The 18,485-nt window shown below is 54.7% G+C and overlaps 1 protein-coding gene across 1 annotated transcript in view; it reads right to left on the reverse strand.

The window, feature by feature from the left end:
- The window catches only part of COL13A1 (collagen type XIII alpha 1 chain), a 124,308-nt gene that overhangs the window by 71,855 nt on the left and 33,968 nt on the right, over window positions 1-18,485 (reverse strand). Inside the window, exons 3-6 of the mRNA XM_023763587.1 lie at window positions 9,333-9,340; window positions 6,299-6,325; window positions 3,550-3,585; window positions 659-685 (exon numbers count right to left, since the gene is read on the reverse strand). Of these exons, the coding sequence (XP_023619355.1) occupies window positions 659-685; window positions 3,550-3,585; window positions 6,299-6,325; window positions 9,333-9,340 (98 nt within the window). The remainder of the gene's footprint in view (window positions 1-658; window positions 686-3,549; window positions 3,586-6,298; window positions 6,326-9,332; window positions 9,341-18,485) is intronic.

The raw sequence follows: 18,485 nt of genomic DNA on the forward strand, positions 1-18,485 counted from the left end.
CATCCCCAAAATGCCCCATGGGGGCTGCCCACCCTGCATCTGAGGGACAGCAGCCTGCCCCCTGGATGGAGCTGCTGAAATAGAGCGGGGGACACGACACACACTGGCCGTGTGGGCCCAGCACCCTGAGCCTGAGGCGGAGCTGCCTGGAACTTCCTAGTCCTGGCTCAGGGTGACACAGGGGGTTCTGCGTGGTGGGGAGGGCAACAGAAGGAGGATGAAGGTGTATGGAGCAGATGGGATGAGAGGTGATGCTCTGACAGAAGGACCCAGGCAGTGCCTGCTGGGAGGGGGGCAGGAGGCCGCATCCCACTCAGAACAGGGACGTGCTCTCCCTGCCTCTGGGAAGGGTGACTGCCCAAGGCCCAGAGTCAGAGCTGTAGGCACCAGCACAGGCAGCTCAGCAGGCGGGGGGTGGGAGGACCCACTCGCTAGGAGGCTTGGGGCTCAGCCCAGGAATCCCAAGACCCCAGCCTGACGGTGTGGAAGCTGTTAGGAAACGGCGTGAGAGGCTGAGGGCCCGCAGGCCCAGCTGGCAGCTCTGCTCCCCGGGCATGCCAGCGGGAGGGCTGAGCTGGGGCCTCTGAAAGCCCCCAAGAGTCCACGGGGTGGACGCAACTGCCAGGGCGGAAGGGCAGAGGGGAAAGTGTGGACTCACCTTCTCGCCTGGTTGGCCCTTTACTCCCTGGGGCAGCCACATGCAACACAGGGTGCAGGGGAGAGAGAGGGAGGGAGAGAAAAAGAAAGGATGAGAGAGAGGCGCACACACAAGAATCTGTGTTAATGGCACAACAACCAAACAAAAGAAATCGCCGTGAAATGAGAAATAAAACAAAACACAGATGCTGACACATGACAGGTCCCGCCTCTGGCAAGCACCGCGTGTGCATGGCTATTGCCTCAGCCCTTGGTCTGGCCCCAGCCAGCCCCAGCCCTTCCAGATAACAGAGGCCTTCTCCAAGCCTGCGTGCATGTGTGCGTGTGCGTGTGTGTGTGTGGTGTGTGTGAGAAAGAGAGAGAGAGAGAGAGAGAGAGAGAGAGAGAGAGAGAGAACACGCAGGTTGGAAAATCTGCCTGAGAAGTCATGGCCCCATCTGGGTGGCCATGGGGAGACTTTCCCAGGGACTGCGTTGTGGAGTGGAATCTAGTTGGTGTGAAGGTCTAACTGAGCACCAAGCACAGCAGACACACCAGGAGTCCTTAGGGCTGGCCAGGCAAGATGGTGGGAGAGGGGTTGGAGCAACATGGGAGGACAGATAGTAGGACACACACATCTGGGAGGATGGAGGATGGATCTGAGATGCAGAGGAAACTGGGTAATGGCCCAGGGTCCCTGTAACCATAGTGACCAGTGGATAGACAGCCCCACTGGACCCTAATCCTTAGAAGCCAGTGGTGCCACCCCTGGTGAACCACGGGACAACTCCTCAGGCATTTCACACCTCCTGGCCACCCCAGTTCTTATCAGGTGGCTCCTGCCAGGACTACTACTGGGCAGCCAAATGGGCCCATTGTCACATTTAAAATAGCACAAGCAGCAGGAAACCCTCAGCTTGAAAATAGCTGTGTGGGGAAGGAAATGGGGAGACCTCCCGTGGCTCTGCCTCCAGTGGGCAGGACTAGGTTCAGAGGGATACTGTCTGGGGGAACATGCCCACAGGCCCCAAGAAGGAGGGCAGGAGGGGCAGGCCCTGAGGGGCAGCAGGAGGGGCAGCTTTCATTGGCAATCTGCCAGCAGCCTGGTGGCTGCGCTCTGAGTGGAGTTTCCGAAGCTTACCTGTTAGGCACAAAGAGTTTAGAGTCTGACGGTCAGCTTGGGTACAAAAGCCAACTCCACCCCAGCCCTGGCCTGAGCCTCAACATTCCCATCAATAAAGTGGGATCCCTCTTGGAGGGCTACAGTGGAGACTGTGCCTGGCTTAGCCCACCCACAGCAAGCCCCTGAGAAAGGCTGGCTGAATGTCCTTTCCCTGCTCTCCTCAGAGCAGGACCCAGTGCAGCTTGGGGGACTCATGTCTGGAGTCAGAGAACAGAAGGAGGGAGTCAGGGCCAGTGCTGTGGCCTGGGAGGTGGGGGGAGCGCCCTGGGGAGCTCAAAGCTCTGTGACCTGGAACACCACTTGTCCTGACCCTCTGAAACGTCCTGGATCCTAGACCTAGGTCCTGAGGTGCCACCCTAAGGATCGGACCCTCCTTAGAGCCGTGATGCCAGTGTTGGGGAGGGGAAGTAGCATTGCCAGGGTCAAGGGCACAGGTCTGGAGTCAGGCTGCCTGGAGTAAAGCCCTGATCAGCCACTTCCTGGCCATGTGACCTTGGGAAAGACACAACATCTGAGCCTCAATTTCCTCACCTGAAAAATGGGGGTGGAAACGGCGCCTACCTCCTACGGTTCTAGTGAGGACCGAGTGAGCGATGCACGGAGGCTCTTAGCACAACGCCCGCATGCAGTTAGCACTCTCCAGCGTTAGCTGTGGTCTGGATGCCTTCGCGCTGGGCACCAGGCTCACACCAGCAAGCAAATTTGCACAAGGATGCCATACCCAGGCCTACAGCCGACCAGCCCGGGCGGTGAGGTGCTGAGGAAAAGCATGTGAGGAAGGATGGCAGAGGGGTAATCAGGGAGCACCCGGGAGCCAGGTTGAAGGTCAAGGCTGATGGCAGGAGGGGAGTTAGGGGTCAGACAGGGTGGTGGTGAGGCCGGGTATGGCCATCAGGGCCCTGGGCTGCCAGCCCGAGTCTGTCCTGCCCTTCCTAGCCGCTCAGAGGCTGGAAGCCACCAGGAAAGTCCTAGCACTGGGACCTGCAGGCCCAGGGCCGGCCTCCCCATCCCTGAACACTCTCCTGTCAAACACTCCTGTTTCCCTTTCACCATCTAATTTTTAGCAGGAGCCCTTACGTGTTTGACTCCCGGCCTCCTGGTGAGGGTTTGGAAGCACTGCCTGGAGCAGCTTCACCTGCACCATCTAGGCTCTGTCTAGGGAAGAAGCCTCCAGAAGCCGCTCCACGTGGTGTCCAGAGAGCACCTGGCGGCTGCATTTCTCTCCCGCCATCCACCCCCCCCCCCCCCCCCCCCCCGGCGCGGTTATTTGTATCTCTTTTTTCGGGGAGGGGGGAAGGGGGCTGGGGGTGGGGGTGGTGGCTGCAGGAGCCGCTATACATCTGAGGGTGAGCTGCCAGCCTCAGGGGTGGAGAGGGTGGGAATCCTCACACTATCAAGAGGGGTTCTGGCTTCACCCTGTCCTCCCAGGGTGACGGGCAAAGAGCTTTAGTGATGCTTTTTCTTGGAGTTTCCCTTTGCCATGGCAGCTCTCTGGAGAGTAAAGCCACATTGGAAGAGCTGACGAGCTGAAATAAAACTCCTCTCCTCCTGGCCTGTCCCTCTCTGCAGCTGACTTGGGCGGGGTGGGGGCGGGGGGAGGGAGAGGTCCAAATCCCCTGCCCTCTCCTCTCGCCCCTGGGGCAGGCAGCATCTTGTCACGGTTTGGAGGACAGGCCAGCGTGGAGAAGCAAGCAATGGCCACCCAAGCAGATAAAAATGCCCCAACTCACCACACGTCCGGGCATCCCAATGGCACCTTTGTCCCCCTGATGAAGGAGGCAGAGACAGTTAGATGCGGCTGGAGCTGGGACAGTATGTGAAGGGCCCCCTGGGAACTGTGCACCCAAGACCGGGTTTGCATGGGCAGCTGGGACGGTGCCCAGGCATCGTGTGCGTGAACTTGCCCATCTGACCCCTACGGACTGTTCTGCAAGCAGCCACCCCTACCGCTATCTGCACTCAGGCCTGGTGCTGCGGTAAGAGCGCTCATGTAGGAGTCTGGTCCCCAGCCTGGGTTTCCCTATGTGTTCCACTAGGAGTCCCAGGCTCTTCTTCCCTTAGATCATTGTCACTCAGCTTCCAGGCACAGAGCAGGGTGAGTGGCAGCTCCCATATAACATATACGTGAAGCACTTTCCTAGATCTGCCTTTGCCAAAGCTGGGGAGCAGTGCCCACACTCCCCGGCTCCTCCCAGGCCCTCTGCCCTTCCACACCCCTCCATGCAGCCACCGCCAGCACCAACAGGAGGGACTGTGAGCCTGTGGATGCGGCCGCATCACGAGCTACAGCTGCCCAGGGGGAAATGCTTTGTTTTGTAGCCAGGGTTACATCTTCTCACTCTGGAAATCTGCTTATTAAGTTTTGTTCCTCCCCCTTTTGGTAAGAAAACATTTTTTTGCAATTACACGTGTGCAGACATCATAAATTCTGGGGTGGGCCTGGGTTTGCTGGGAGCCTGCAAAGATGGAAAGCAGTGGGGGCCAAAACTCAGATGGTGTTTGTCCTGCTGAGCGGGCGAAGCTGGGCTGTGGACCCTCCTGAAGGTGCGGGCATTTCTGGGGTGATTCCGTGTCTGCGGACCGCACTGAGGCAAAGTGCCCCGAGGGACAAGTAGTTCCCAAAATACACGTGGGCGCACCAGAGAGTAGCAGTTGGCTCTGAAATTAGGCTCTGGTGACGTGTGCCTTGTCAAGACCAAGGGCATCTTGAGTGAAACGCTGGCCTTTGCTATGTGGCAGGGCCGCGGCGTTGGCCTTACGCATGGCTCTGTTTCCTTAGCCTCCCTGAGCGTCTGCACCTCGCTCATGGGCTGCTGGGTGGCAGCCCTCAGATGTCCTTTCTGGAAAGCTTCCTCCCGGTGCTGACACCTGGGGAGTGTTGTGTAAATGGCATCCAGGGGGAGGAGGCCAGCGGGCCCGTGGATTTTGTGAGCATGTTTATCCTTCCCACATTTTGCATTTCACAATGGGCCAGCGTCAGCAAATCCCCTGGGGGTCACTCCCAGGTCCCTTCATGCAGACGCAGGAGCAGGACCGTGACCGGTGGCTCAGTGGCCCTTTTCTGCCGCGGGCACCAGGCCCGCTGACCGTCGGGTGTGACATCCCCGTGGCCCACTTACTCTCGGGCTTTTGAATGTTATTGCAGGATGTGTGTTTTGGTTTCTTTTCATTTCTTTTTTGAAACTAATGTTCTTTGCAGTCCTGGCCATAAAACGCTGGGGTTCGGGACAGGCGCGGAGTGGCCAGAGACTGGAAACTGTGCAGCAGCCCTGCTCTGTGAATTGCCCCCAAATGCTTTTTAAAGGTGGACGTTGTCAGAAAAACAAAGTCTGCCCACGTTCCCCCAGTCATCTGATTTCCCCCCTCCTTGGGTTTCATGGGACCGATTCACCCGTCCTCCTCTGCTTCGGGGCTCGGACTTACTGGGCGAGTTTCCATTTTCAAGGCTAAATATTCTCCCACATGCATTTCATTAAGAAAGTCACTGCTGGACATGAATTCTAGAAGCTGTTGGATTAGCCACGAGGTTACAGTATAATCCATGTCCAAAGAGGAGTAACTGGGGTGAGAGGGATGCACACGGGTCTGGAATTCAATGCATGTGGCCTTCGGCGCAGGGAGAGAGGGCAACCTGGTGCCAGCCCTGGGCCACACGCCACACCTCGCCTCCGCTCTCTGGCTGGCTACGGCGTCTTGCCGAGTCCCTCTCCACCCAGGGGCCCACAGTCTCCAGTACTCAATGCATATGTGTCCCAGGCTACACCCTACAGAGCAATGCCTGTGAAGACTTTAAAGACGGTTCTCAGACATGGAGCATGGACCACAGGGAACAGCAGTACGGAATGGTGTGTGATAACAGGGGCTTCCGAGAGGTTTACAACGGAAGCTTGGACCATTGGACAAGGGATGTCACCTCTTGTGTCTTAGTTTCCTCATCAATAAAATGGACATAATGATATCCATTTCACTGAGTCGCTGACAAATCAAATGTATGAAAAGTGATTGGCATAGTGCTTAGCACGTATTAAGGTCTCAATGAGAGGTGACTATTAGTATTATTTCTACTTTTATTTCAAAGCCTCCACGGTTACTTGGCACAGCCTCTCTAGCTTTCGGATAAGGTAACTGGGGGGAAAACCAAGTTTTTGAGTGAGTGTACTCTCACCAGAGGGCCTAGGACAAGGCAGGGACAGTGGTCTTACTCCTAGCTGGTGTGCAAGAGGCTGCCCCTCTCAGGCCTCCATTACCGGCCATCAGTCTGGAAGTCAGATCCAGCGTGGGAGGGGCTGCGTGCTGTCACCTGCCTGTCTGGGCCCAGGAGGTACCGGGGAGCTTCCCCCTCAGCTACGGGCCAGAGAAGCTGGAGAGAGGCCGCTCGTCCCGCCACAGCTGGAGGAAAGCAGCCACCCAACCTCGCGGCGCTTGGGCTGAGGAAGAGCATATGAGACAGATGCAGGAGAAGAAATGAAAGCTACTCACCGGGAGGCCGGGTCTTCCAACAGGACCCTGAAATAAAGGGGGAGAGAGAAGTGTGTGAAGGTCAGGGTATTGTATACCTGCCCCACCAGCTATGTGACCTGGAGTCGCTTCTGCTCTACGAGCCTCTGTTATTTCATGAACAACATGAGGGGAGGGCCTTGAAGGATCATAGTCGACCCAGGCTGACAGCTGGCCATCATAGATTTCCCTATCTTCCTCCAGAGAAAGAGACAGCCCTTCTTCCCTCAGTCATCTGTTTCAGTCTCATGGTTCCCACCATTAAGAATTCTCTCTTACATCTAGTGCAGGCATGGCCAACAGATGTCAGCATGAGTGTGGACCCCAACGGGTTGAATAAAAACACTATGGTAAAAGGCCTTCTAATTGATTAGCAATGTCTGCCATGGGCATGAGGGGCTGGGCAGTGGTGGCCACACATTTCGTACCCCTTAAATGATTCCTGCTACCGAAAGCCACCTTCCCAGGCTGTGTTCTCCAGCCACTGGCAGTCCTTGTGCCCACAGTAACGTGGGTCTTTCGACTGGAGTACAGAGCCACCCCAAGAGGGGTCCCTGAGACACAACCAGGGGGCAGCAGGCAGGCGTTGCGACCAGCTGCCGTCTCCCTACCCCTCACCTCTGGCCAATGGCATTCTTTCTTTGCAGAAGCAGAGAAAACAGGGCTAGGCGGTGATTCCCACCCTGGCCAGCTTCCCATTTCCTCCTCATCCTGCCTGTGGTTTGAGCCCGGTTGAAAGATTCAGGACTCCTCTGTGTCAGGCTGAGAATGTGGGGCAGCTTCTGGGACTCCTCCCCCTCACTCGATGGCTCTGGGGGTGCCCAGGTGGGCAGGATTACAACGGGAGATTCAGATGCAACCCTCCCATTTGCTCCTGCACTGCAGAGCCCGCAGGAGGGGCAGCGCCCTCTCTGGCTGGGAACAGAGCTCAGAATACTCTGTTACCGGTGAGGGCAGGCCCTCCAGGCAAACGGGCAGGGACCCTGAGCTGAGCCACCAGGTGAGCCCAGCAGCCTGGCTGTGGGGAGAAGTGAACGGGGAAGTCCTGGGAGTGGGGAGATGAGGACGCCTTTTGGCTTTGTCCAAAAAGAAGGGGGAGAGCAGCCCAGTTCCAGCAGGTGGTCTGTCGAGGTCTCTGATGGCAGAGTTTATTTTGGAAGATTGATGGCAGGAATTGAGGTCTGTCATCCAAGACATGTCAGGATAAATCACCCCCCCTTTCAGGGAGCACCACGATTTTCTTCCCTCCCTGTAACTGGGAGGCGGTGCATGGGCTCAATGCACTGCTCGGGACACACGTGGAAGAGTAAATCATGTCTTACTACCGACTGGGCCGGCGCTCTCACAGGCACGGGTCAAGAGGAAGAAAGGATGGAAATGCCTTCTCTGCGGAGGGATGGCACCGGCTGCTTTCAGTAACCTTGAGAAAGATCTGATGCCGAGGGCCGGGCCCTTTCAACTCCCGCCTCCAGCCGCCCCTGTGACCTCGGGGCCTTTTGTTGGGGTATCAAATGCTGTCCTCAAGAAGACCCGCTCCTGTTCTCTGCATCTATTACTTCGGGGGCCAGTCTCCTTGAACGCTTCTCAGGTTCTCTGGAAACGCCTAGGCTCCCCGCCCCGCCCTTGGCCTTCGCGACGCCAGGGGAAGGAGCCGAGGTGCTGCCTGTGATTTGTGTCTCCCGATCTAACTGCCGACACTGCTCTCCTGATAGCAACCACCACTGGTCCAAAGTGGCGCGGCTAGAACGGAGCTGCCCACACGGCGGGGCGGACATCACGTCCTCAGGACCCGTCCGCACGGAGAGCTGCTCACTGACCTGCTCACGGAATGGGCAGGAGGCCTCCAAGGACCAGCGCTGAATAGAGATGCTCTTTCTTCTCTTAATACCTGGTGCTTCTTTGACTCCAACTCTTTAGGGACAAAGGAGCTGGGCGAACAATGGAGCCTGCCAGCCTTTCAGATTGAAATTGGGACCTGCTTTGGGGACCGCCGCTGTCTGGCCCTGGAGGGGTGCAGAGGTGCGCGGAGAGCAAAATGGCGGCCCTCTCCCCTGTGTCAACCTGCTGGAGGCGAGACAGGCCTGGGAGCCAGGACCAGTGGAACTGGGAACGGAGGCAGAGAGCTGAACAAACTGGGCAGGCAATTTACAGCAGATGCAGAAGGTCACCTCCTAGAGAACATCTAGGCCTCAGTCGTATTCCAGCTCCAGGCCCAGAACAGCAGCAAAACCCGGGGGCGATGCCAGGACCAGCTGCAGTGACTAAGGAACCCGGCCCTGGCGCCGACCCATCAGTAGAGACCAGGACCCTGAAAGCGCAGACCTGGAACCTGATGCATATTCTGCTGACACCCTCCCCTGAGACCTCCCCTAAGATTCCCCGCCTGCAAAAGAGAGATATAACCCTCCAGACAAAGGGCCCAGTGTGAGCTCTCTCTCTGGGAGCCCCCCCCCCCCCCCCCGCTTCCCTTCCTCCTCTTCTTCCCCCACAGGCGTGCGTATCCTAAACTCTAAGGGACCCCACGAGACTTGCAACCAGGGCAGCAATGAGCAGCGGCGGCTCAATCCTGGGCTCACCCCCTGAACCTGTCTCCAAGGTCCCCTTTTCTCTGACTTCCCAGTGAGCAGTCCCGCCCCTGCTCACTTATTTTCTGTGACGTTTTTAGAGAATCAGAGAGCCCAGCCTAGGTTCTCCTGTGGCTTCTTCTATGCTAAACCCCTCCTGTTCCACTGCCCCCAGCTGTAATAAATGCACCCTCATAGTCACCTGTTCATATGCTGTGAAATTTTTCATGCATGAAGAACCCACACACTATGGGCCGGCCCTAGGCAGACCCACCCAGGGCCAGGTCCCCTGTCTGTAACAGAGGGGCCCTGCAGACTGCTCTGCAGGGTGTAGGGGCTCCCCAGGAAGACAGCAGGGCCAGCTGTCCGTCCCCCCCGCCCAGGGCCCGGTTACCAGCAGGGAGCAAGGCCTTTCGGATGTGCGAGAACAGGCTGTGGCTGGGGTTACTTACAGGAGGTCCTGAAAGAGAGAGAAAATGCCGGGTCAGTGTCGCTGAAGAAAGTGTGGGGAGGGCTGCCTTAGAAGCAGCGTCCAAGAATCCTGCAGCTGCGGGGTTTCCATCTGGTCTTCGATGCCTGTACTTTCCTGGCCCACTTTCCCAGCCCACTTTCCCCACCATCATCTCTTCTCCCTTTATTTCATCTCCAAATTCTCATTATTGGGTGAGAAACCCAGAGACCTGGGCCCCAGGCACAGCCCTGCTGGGCCCTGACGTCCCGCCTCAGCCTCCCACCCCACAGAATGGGCTCCTCGGGAAGCACCCCAGCTCATCATACAGCTGCTTTGCAGAACTCAGGGCGGGGTGCCCCCAGGCCCACTGAGAAGATCAAGGTGTACGGAACCGAACGAGACTGTGATTATCACACGCGTGTCCTCTGCACGCTTCCACGAAGCGCAGTGGGAAAGGAGCAGGAAGCAGCAGGAGCGAAGGAGGCTTCTCCTTGGGTCCCCTGCCTCCTGTCTGTCCGCCTGTCCTGGTTTCTGTTCAGCTGTGAGTCATGCGCCTGCCATCCTGGGTCACTGCCCATTACTCCTTTCTCACTGCCCACCTCTGTGCTCCAGCCCCACCGCCCTCCACGCCCCTCTCTTTTCTATTTCCTTCCCTTCCCTTCCCTTCCCTTCCCTTTCCCTTCCCTTTCCCTTTCCTTCCCTTCCCTTCCCTTCCCTTCCCTCCCCTCCCCTCCCCTCCCCTCCCCTCCCCTCCCCTCCCCTTCCCTCCCCTCCCCTTCCCTTTCCTTCTAGTTTTGTCCACTTGCCTCCCTCCCTCCCACAGGCCTCAGCAATAACCCTATCTCTTACCGACAATGCCCAAGAATGACAAATTCAAATGTTCTGCAAAAGGGGGCAGGAGGATGGGTGGGGCGGGAAGGTAGGGAAGGCATTTCTGCAGAACATGAGTCATGAAACCCCCAGGGCCTGTGGGATTCCCAGCTGGGCTGGTGCGTCTGCCCAGCCCCTGGCGACCTGGGCACGGTAACACAGCTGCTACTCCAGTTGCTTCTTTTATGCTCGGCCAATAAAGACTCCTTATGTTTCCCCTTCTCCTCACGTTCCCAAGGCGGCTTCCTTCTCCCCACCTTCATCGGCCGGCTTCTCTGTCCTGGTCCCCATCCAGGAGGAAACAGCCTCTTTGATGCTGGCCTCTGTCAAGCCCTCGTGTTAAAGGGGAACGAAATGTTTTAAATTAAAAAAGAAAAAGGCAAGAGGTGTAGTGACTGGGCGAGGCGGCCCCAGCAGCCCCGCAGGCCAGCGCGGGGGTTCAGGACAGCAGCAGGGAGGGAGGCTGAGGAGGAGGGAGCATCTGGGACCTATTAGACCGAGGGGCCGGGGAATGTCACCCAGAATCTGAAAATATCCCCGGAGTACAGCCTGCCAGCGGAGCCAGCCCAGCTGGAAGGTCCGAGCCTCCGGCTGGGGGAAGTGTCCTCATGGGAAGCAGGCTGCTGACAAAGTTCGGCCCACAGCAAGTTTTGGATGGTTTAGCCACATGCAGGCCAGATGCCCCATGCCCTCCGGGTCTGACAGGGCCCTGGTCCTCAGTGCTGGCTCTGGGCAGTCCCTGGTGATGCAGCAGAGCTCGGGTGACGGTCCTGCCTGCTGTTGGCCGTCTTGGCTGCATGGGTACCCGCGGGATTTGGCACCCTGCCGGGTCCCAGGAGAGCCATTTGCTCAGTCCCCCACTAAGTGATATAAATTCTCTGGAAGATTTCACGGGTTTTTATATCCACCACCACCATCACCACTGCACACATCTCCACGGCCCCTACTCCTTGCCAGGCACGATTCTAAGTGTTTTCCTTTAGGGAGAAGGTTCTATTACCCTTAGCTTGCAGATGAAGAAACTGAGGCACAGAAATGCTGAGTTACTCCCCCAAGGCCCTGCACTACTATTCCTCTCTCCATGCCTCTCAGTGAAAGAGCAACTCAGCTCACCCCGAATTGTATAGAGCCGTTCCCTCTCCACACCTCTCGCTGCTCCTCTCTCTAGACCCAGCCCGCCCACCCCTCTTTTCCGGGCTCCTGTTCTGATGCGAGGGAATTTGGCTCCTTCCAGCTCTCCAGGGCTGGTGCTCCCCCACCTGTCCTCACAGACTTCAGCAAAGGGAAAGCACCTATTTGTCAGTTAATTCTGCACCGTGGAAGGGAAGAGAGATGGGGGAGTTCTAGAAAAGACGTCTGCTCTCACAAACATTCCCCCCACACCCCCATCAATGAGACCCTGAGGGTCCCCCTTGAAAATCTTTAGCCCCCTTGGGACAATCTACCTGCGCCCTGCCCTGCAGCTTTCATCAGACGTCCAGGTTTCGGAGCAGATGATCACCTGACACTGTGTTCATTGCCCTGCAGCACCCAGGTGCCTGGGGAGCCGGTGGCTTTGAGAAACCCAGCAGTGCCTTGAGGTCACTGGTTGGTGTCCCATGTGAGTCACTTGCTCAGTGACAGGGCTGTGGACTGACCTGTATCCCTGGCCACGCACCAAAGGATATAACTGTCCCAAGCATGGCCAAGTCCGCATTGTACAGATGGGGAGACAGGTCCAGGGAGGGTCACTGCGTGGGTGGGTGACTGGGATGGGAGCAGAACCCAGGTCTCCTGACTCACTAGCCGTGGGTCTTCGTAACAAACACCACTCTTATGTCTATGTAGCTGACCCTGCAGGGTACAGCCCACACTGCCACCTCCCGAGGGAGGAGGACCCACCCCGGCCTGCTGTGGCAGGGAGGATCATGAAGGCTGGACCAGTTCCCGGGGGCGGGTGGTGGAAGGGGGGTGCGGGGGCAGGGAGAACAGCCTGCAGTGGGCCCCAGGGAAGGGGCCCCAGCAGCTGCCCGGGACACAGAAGTTCTGCCCGAGTTCCTCCTCTGTCACCCAGCGCCTTGGTGAGGACACCTCCTCCTGGTAAGCAGCAATGTCCTTCCTAAGTGACTTGTAGGAATGGATTCCTAGGGAGGATCCTGGGGTCGTGCCTGGGCCATGGCTTTCTTCAACATTTTTGTATATTCATTCATTCATTCATTCATTCAATGATCACCTACCATGTCAGTTTTTGTGCTGGGTTATGACTACATTAGAGATGACTAAGGCACAGTCATTGCCCGTCGAGAAAGGAAACTTCATTTTTTAAGCACTGACTATCTTCCAGGCCTGATGCTATACAGAGAGGAATAACTCACTTCCTCCGGTTGAGAAGTCAACGGTTTCCTATGTTAGAAAGCTGGAGAAATTCCAGGGAAGAGAACTAAAATAACAAAAGGATTTAGAGGAGCAAGGTTTGCTGCAAAAGGACTCACTCATTCAATCAACAGCATTCACTGAGCGCCCATTACGTGGCGGGTGTATGCTACCCACGGTCATTACAACAGGACATTTACTCTTTACAACCACCAGGTGAGGCTGGCGCCATCATCTTCATATCACAGACGAGGAGCCAGAGGCTCAGAGGGTAAGCAACCTGGCTGAGGTGGTCTCCCTGTTTTAAGGGTCAGTGTCTGGGGTGTTTCTTTTTCTTTTTAGGTTTAATTTCCATGCAGCAGAGCCTGGATTTGAACCAGGTCTCTCTTGCCCAGAAGCCTGTGCTCTTCAGCTAGACATCATGAAGGTCATTAGGGGTGGGATGACCTTCCAGGTAAGCTCTCACTCCCTCCCCCAGGGTGTGGTCCTGCCCAGACCCTGGACCCAGTCCTGGTCCTGGTTAGGAAAGGAAAGAGTGACAGGATGTGCCCAGGTTCAACGTCATATGAGCTGTGATCTGACCCTGCTTGACTGCTGGGCTCCCAGCAGATGGGGTCCTAGCCCTGACCACGCTCCTGGTGCTTGCTGCCAGGCTGCTCGGAGCTGACCACCTGCCACTGGGCTCTGCACGTGCCGGCCCACTCATTGTGCCAGGACAAATGCTCTGCGTCCAGGGCTGTCCTTGGAGCGGGAGACTAACAGTGCCTGTCACGCTCCATCTGCTGGAGCAGGGGTTCTCAACCCGAGGTGATTTCGCCCCCCCGCCCCCAAGGGACAGTTGGCAATATCTGGAGGCATTTTAAAAATATATAGTTTTATTGATTTCAGAGAGGAAGGGAGGAGAGAGAGACAGAAACATCAATGATGAGAGAGAATCATTGATCAGCTGCCTCATGCATGCCCCACACTGGGGATTGAGCCCGCAACCTGGGTATGTGCCCTGACCAGGAATCGAACCATGACCTCCTGGGTCATAGGTGAATGTTCAACCACTGAGCCACACCGGCCGGGCTGCAGGCTTCATAGGTAGATGGCCTTTGCCTCCCCAGGAGGGGCCTTTTTATTTTAAAGCCCTAGCTTTTGAGAACTCATTATGGGACTGGCATCCGAGTCTCTGTCTCAGCATTGTCACAAACACTAAGATCGACTGAGCACTCACCAACCACCACCAAGGGCCAAGCACACTGTACATCAACTCATGTGCTCTTCACAGTACTCCTGTAAAGTAACACCATATTACTCACACCTAACAGACGAGGAAACTGAGGCAGAGAGGCAAGTTACATGGTTATACGGCTAGAACCCAGGCATACCCTGAGCCCCCAAACTATGCATTATCTCACTGAGTAGCAACAACCACCCTGCAGGCAGGTCAGTGCTGTTATTGTTCCATTTTACAGATGGGGCCCTTGAGGGGCAGAGAAGTTAGGTAACTTGTCTAAGTCATCGTACAGCTGGCTGGTGGCAGAGACGGCATTTGGAATAGATGGCCCCTAAAGCTTTCCTTTCTATCCTTTCACAGTGACTGCTTCAGCTGTGAAAGCAAATATGAGTCAACAAAACGTAGGTGGTAGGTGAGAGGGTCAGCTAGATTGCTGAGAAAGAAAGTCTGCAGTGAGTCCTCGGAGGAGGATGGCTTTAACCCAGGCTACCTCCAGATCTCTCCCATCTCTTTCTCTTTCTCTTTCTTTGTCTTCTTCGTCTGTTTTTTTTTGTTTGTTTTGTTTTGTTTTGTTAATTCTCACACAAGGGTATTTTTCCCCACTGATTTTTAGAGAGAGTGGAAGAGAGGGAGAGGGAGAGAGAGAGAAACATCGATGTGAGAGAGACACATTAACTGGTTGCCTCCTCTAAGTGCTCGGACTGAGCCTGGGGATTAAACCTGCAACCCAGGTATGTGCCCTTGACTGGGAATCAAACCCAGAACCCTTCGGCATGCAGGCCGATGCTCTAACCAGTGAACAACACTGACCAAGGCTCCCATCTCTTTCTTAAAGGGGGTTCCCAAGCATACTCAGTGAGGGCTAATGGCTGACACCATCCAGACACTGCCTGTCTGAGCAAGATCTATAACTCATGGTCTCATTATTCCTCCCTTTACTTGGAAATAATGAAATAGAAACCCGATGTGACAACTTGGACCTTTAGTTTATGAAATTGAGCTACTGCCCAGAATCGTAGGTGAGAGCATGGGCTTTGGAACCAAACAGCCACAGTCAATGCCTGGCTTTTCTACTTACTAGCTGTGTGGCCTTGGACAAATTGTTCAACCTCTCTGAGTTCCAGTGTCCTTTCCCGTAAAATGGGGATAATTATATCTCTACCTAGTTGAGTTTTGAGGAGTAAATGAGAAAATAGTGCTAAAGGGGTGAATACCATTCCTGGCTTAAGAAAGCACGCTCAATAACTGATTGCTGGGACAACTCTTATGGTTATGAATTTGGAAATGATGACGTCCTAGCCCAGAAGGGTATGATACCTTCCTCTATTCTAACAGAAGAACGGCCAACACAGAGAGCTCTTTCCATGTGCCAAGCACCATTCTTAATGTGATACGGATAAGACCAAATCCAATCCCTACAAGCCTTGTGAGATGGACCCCTTTTACAGATGGGAAAACCGAGGCACAGAGAGGTAGGGGTCCTGCTTGGGGTCGCAGGCTGGTGAGGGACAGGCTGACTCCAGGGCCCAGGCTGGTAGTCCCCCTGCTGCACTGCATTCAGATGAGGCCCCGAAACCCTGGAAACCATGAGAAACAAACAGGCAGGGGGCAGGGTGAGCGGAGATAAGCAGAGCAGGATGGCCGGGGCTGGTGACCGCTGGATACAATAGTGCCAATGGAAGTCACCAGCTTGGGACTGGTGGGACAAATTACGCATTTTCGTGCTTCCTTGGGCCCCTGACACTTCCAGGTGGGGGTCAGAGTCAGAAGCCCCGAGTGAGGAAATCTCAGGGGTAAGGTCTTGCTGGTGGAGATTACAGGCCACTTTTGCAGATTCAGGCCAAGGGCAAGCATTGTTCTCTGGCCTCCCGTTTCCTGGACAGCCTCCGGCACAGGACAGAGGGGGCACAGGACAGAGGGCAGGGCTGCCGCGCAGATGGGGAAAGTGGGCCTGGGGATATGCGGAGAGGCCCCCTCTCAAGCTGCCCCAGTGTGGTCAAGGTGGAAAGCAATCAGGGCCTCCCTTCTGTCCTGATAAGGATCTGGAGTCTCACTTGAACTTGTCACCCTTGAGGGAATCTTCAAGAAGCAGTGAGATATCTCCAAGGAGAGTTACTTCCTGCCCCACCCGCACCCCTCACAGGGTCCTTCCCAGGAAGCCAGCAGCTGAGCAAGGGATGCTCCCTTGTCACATCCAAAAGGCACAAACAGTTCTCGGCAAAAGTCTCAGCATGTACTCTGCCGCTCCCCAGCACCTCCTCCAGGCACTTGGCTTTGACTTATCACAACCCCCTGGTACCACGCTCACTTCTCTCCCAAGTCCCCAAATCGTCAATTAGTTATCGTTCTCATTTCTAGGTGCAGATGCCAATTCCATGTTTTTCTCCCTGTCTTTTCTGTTAGATTGTAAGATTTCTATGGGGTGTGGTCATTTGTTCTTTAGTCACTACTCCAAAAGGAGTCGAGGGAGATTTGGATGCTGCAAACTCCTTCGCCTACAAGGAGCCAGGCAAGTAACATAAGTGAATGAAGCAGGCCAGGTGTAGGGCGATAGGGAGTGGTAGAGACTGTGGCAAGGTGCTAAGGGCTTGCTTGTGTTTCTAACATGGAGTTACCACCCATCAGCTCTAACCAAATACTGCCAGGTGGGGATGAAGACCCACTGTTATCATATCTTGAAAATATTCAAGAAAAGCCCCAAATTGGGTATTTGATGTAAAATCTTCTGATTTTTAAATGTTGTTACTAATTTAGGAAAATGTAAAAACAAGCCAAACAAAGCTACATTTGGTCCTCAAACTGCTAATTCACAATACACAATCTCTGGGGACCTTCCAGGCCTGATCTGTTCCAATTCCACAGCCCGGAACTACTGGCCCAGAACGTGTGCTCAGAAAATCCTTGCTGAATACATGGCTGAGTGTAGGGTGGGCCCACTGACTAGCACCTAAATTCAGGATCAGGGGAGAAACAATGTGGAAAATGAACTTGTGTTTGAGAGTTAGCTTTCACTAAGTGTGGGATTGTTTGGTTATACCATCTTCAAGCGTGTTTACATCCTTCCCTTTTTGACTCCTTCCTTCCAGTAGATATGGACATGCACTGAATGAGGCCCAAGCCTCAGGATGTCAGGTGAGTTAGAAAGCTGAATTTTACTCAGGCATAGAGGAAAGGCAGGGTTATGTTGAGCAGTGACTGAGATTAATTAATAATTAGTGAGGTACTTCATTATTCCACTTAAAGTATACACAGTTAAAATTATATACCATGAACTGCTAATGCTTGATCATAACACAGTGTTTTAATTTATAATAGCATAATCAAGTGAAAAATTTGCTTATCCCTGTCTCTCAAGTAATCATGTCTCCAGCAGCTGTATGATTTGCCCACAAGGCCAAGACTAAGGTGTGCATATATAACTGTGGGCCAGGGAGCCGTAAAGAAATACATAGCCTCATGGACAGCAGCCTAGCGACTCCACATGGGCCCTGTTCCATGCCACTTGCCTGACTGATGCCACCTGCCTGAAGGGCACCACCAAGCCTCACTGTGGCCAGGGTAACAGCTACCATGTGCCAGACAGTAGACTGGGCACTTTCTATTCACGATTCCTAATCTTTATAACACACCTTATCTGCAAAGTATTCTAATTTACAGATGAAAACTCCAAGGCTCAATGAGGTTAAATAGATTGTCCAAGGTCAAACAGCTCATAAATGATGGAGCTGGGATTCTCACCTGGGTCCATCAGACGGCAAAGCCCACCCTCTTTCCCCACCAGCACGCTGCCTGGAGAACTGGGAGCACCTTCCTTACACGGGACAAGGTTGCCCAGGACCCAGGATTCTCCAGGGAAGCCCTGGCAGGGTTAAGACGAAAGCCCAGAGGTCAGAGCCTTACTTTTAGAACCGGGCTACTCTGGGAGAGCAAATGCCTGAGACACATACCACTCCTCCTATATCCAGGCCAGTGGCAGACATAACTAATCTATTTCAGTGCCGCTTCTTGCACTTCTGGCAGCCACAACAAATCAATCAGAGCTGGCACCTCTGAGGAAACGTATTTGCCATCCCTGGCCAGGGTCTTAGCCCAACCACAAGTGAAAGGACGTTCAAACTGAGGCTGTGGAAATTCTAACCAGAGTCTGTGGCCAGCAGAGAGATACAAGCCACTATCTTTTGAATGGAGAGAGGCTTAACCATGTGACAGGGGAAGGAGCAGTAGGAAAAGGAAAGGGTGACCCGAGGCTCTGGAGTTTAAACAGCGGCCCAGACAGGCTGGGGGTAGGGCCCGACTTGCATGGCTAGGTATGACCTCACGTGGACTTGTAGGGGCTGTGGGGTCCCGGGGTGAACAAGCAGCCAAGGAACTGGATCCATCTGAGCTGAGAACAGGGAAAACACTCTGGATCTTCTATTTGGCTTTGCTTTTTTAAAAAAGAGTTTGTTTTTCTGACATTTATTTATTGTTAAAACAGCTCTTTAAGAACATTAAAGGACATGTTGGGAAAGAAAATCACCATCCCTAATCCCCCAGCCCCTGCTCTCACACAACTGTTTCCATTTCTCCTCTTCCTTCTGATCCCGGGCCACACGCAAACCTACATTTGCAGAGTTGACACTGGCGTGCATTCGTGCAGCCTTCCAAGTGACGTTTGTTGAATGGCTGTGCAATATAGCATGGTGTCCCTATTTGTTGGTTACTAGATCT

The sequence above is a fragment of the Myotis lucifugus genome, unplaced genomic scaffold, assembly GCF_000147115.1.
Source record: "Myotis lucifugus unplaced genomic scaffold, Myoluc2.0 scaffold_292, whole genome shotgun sequence".
Taxonomy (NCBI): domain Eukaryota; kingdom Metazoa; phylum Chordata; class Mammalia; order Chiroptera; family Vespertilionidae; genus Myotis; species Myotis lucifugus.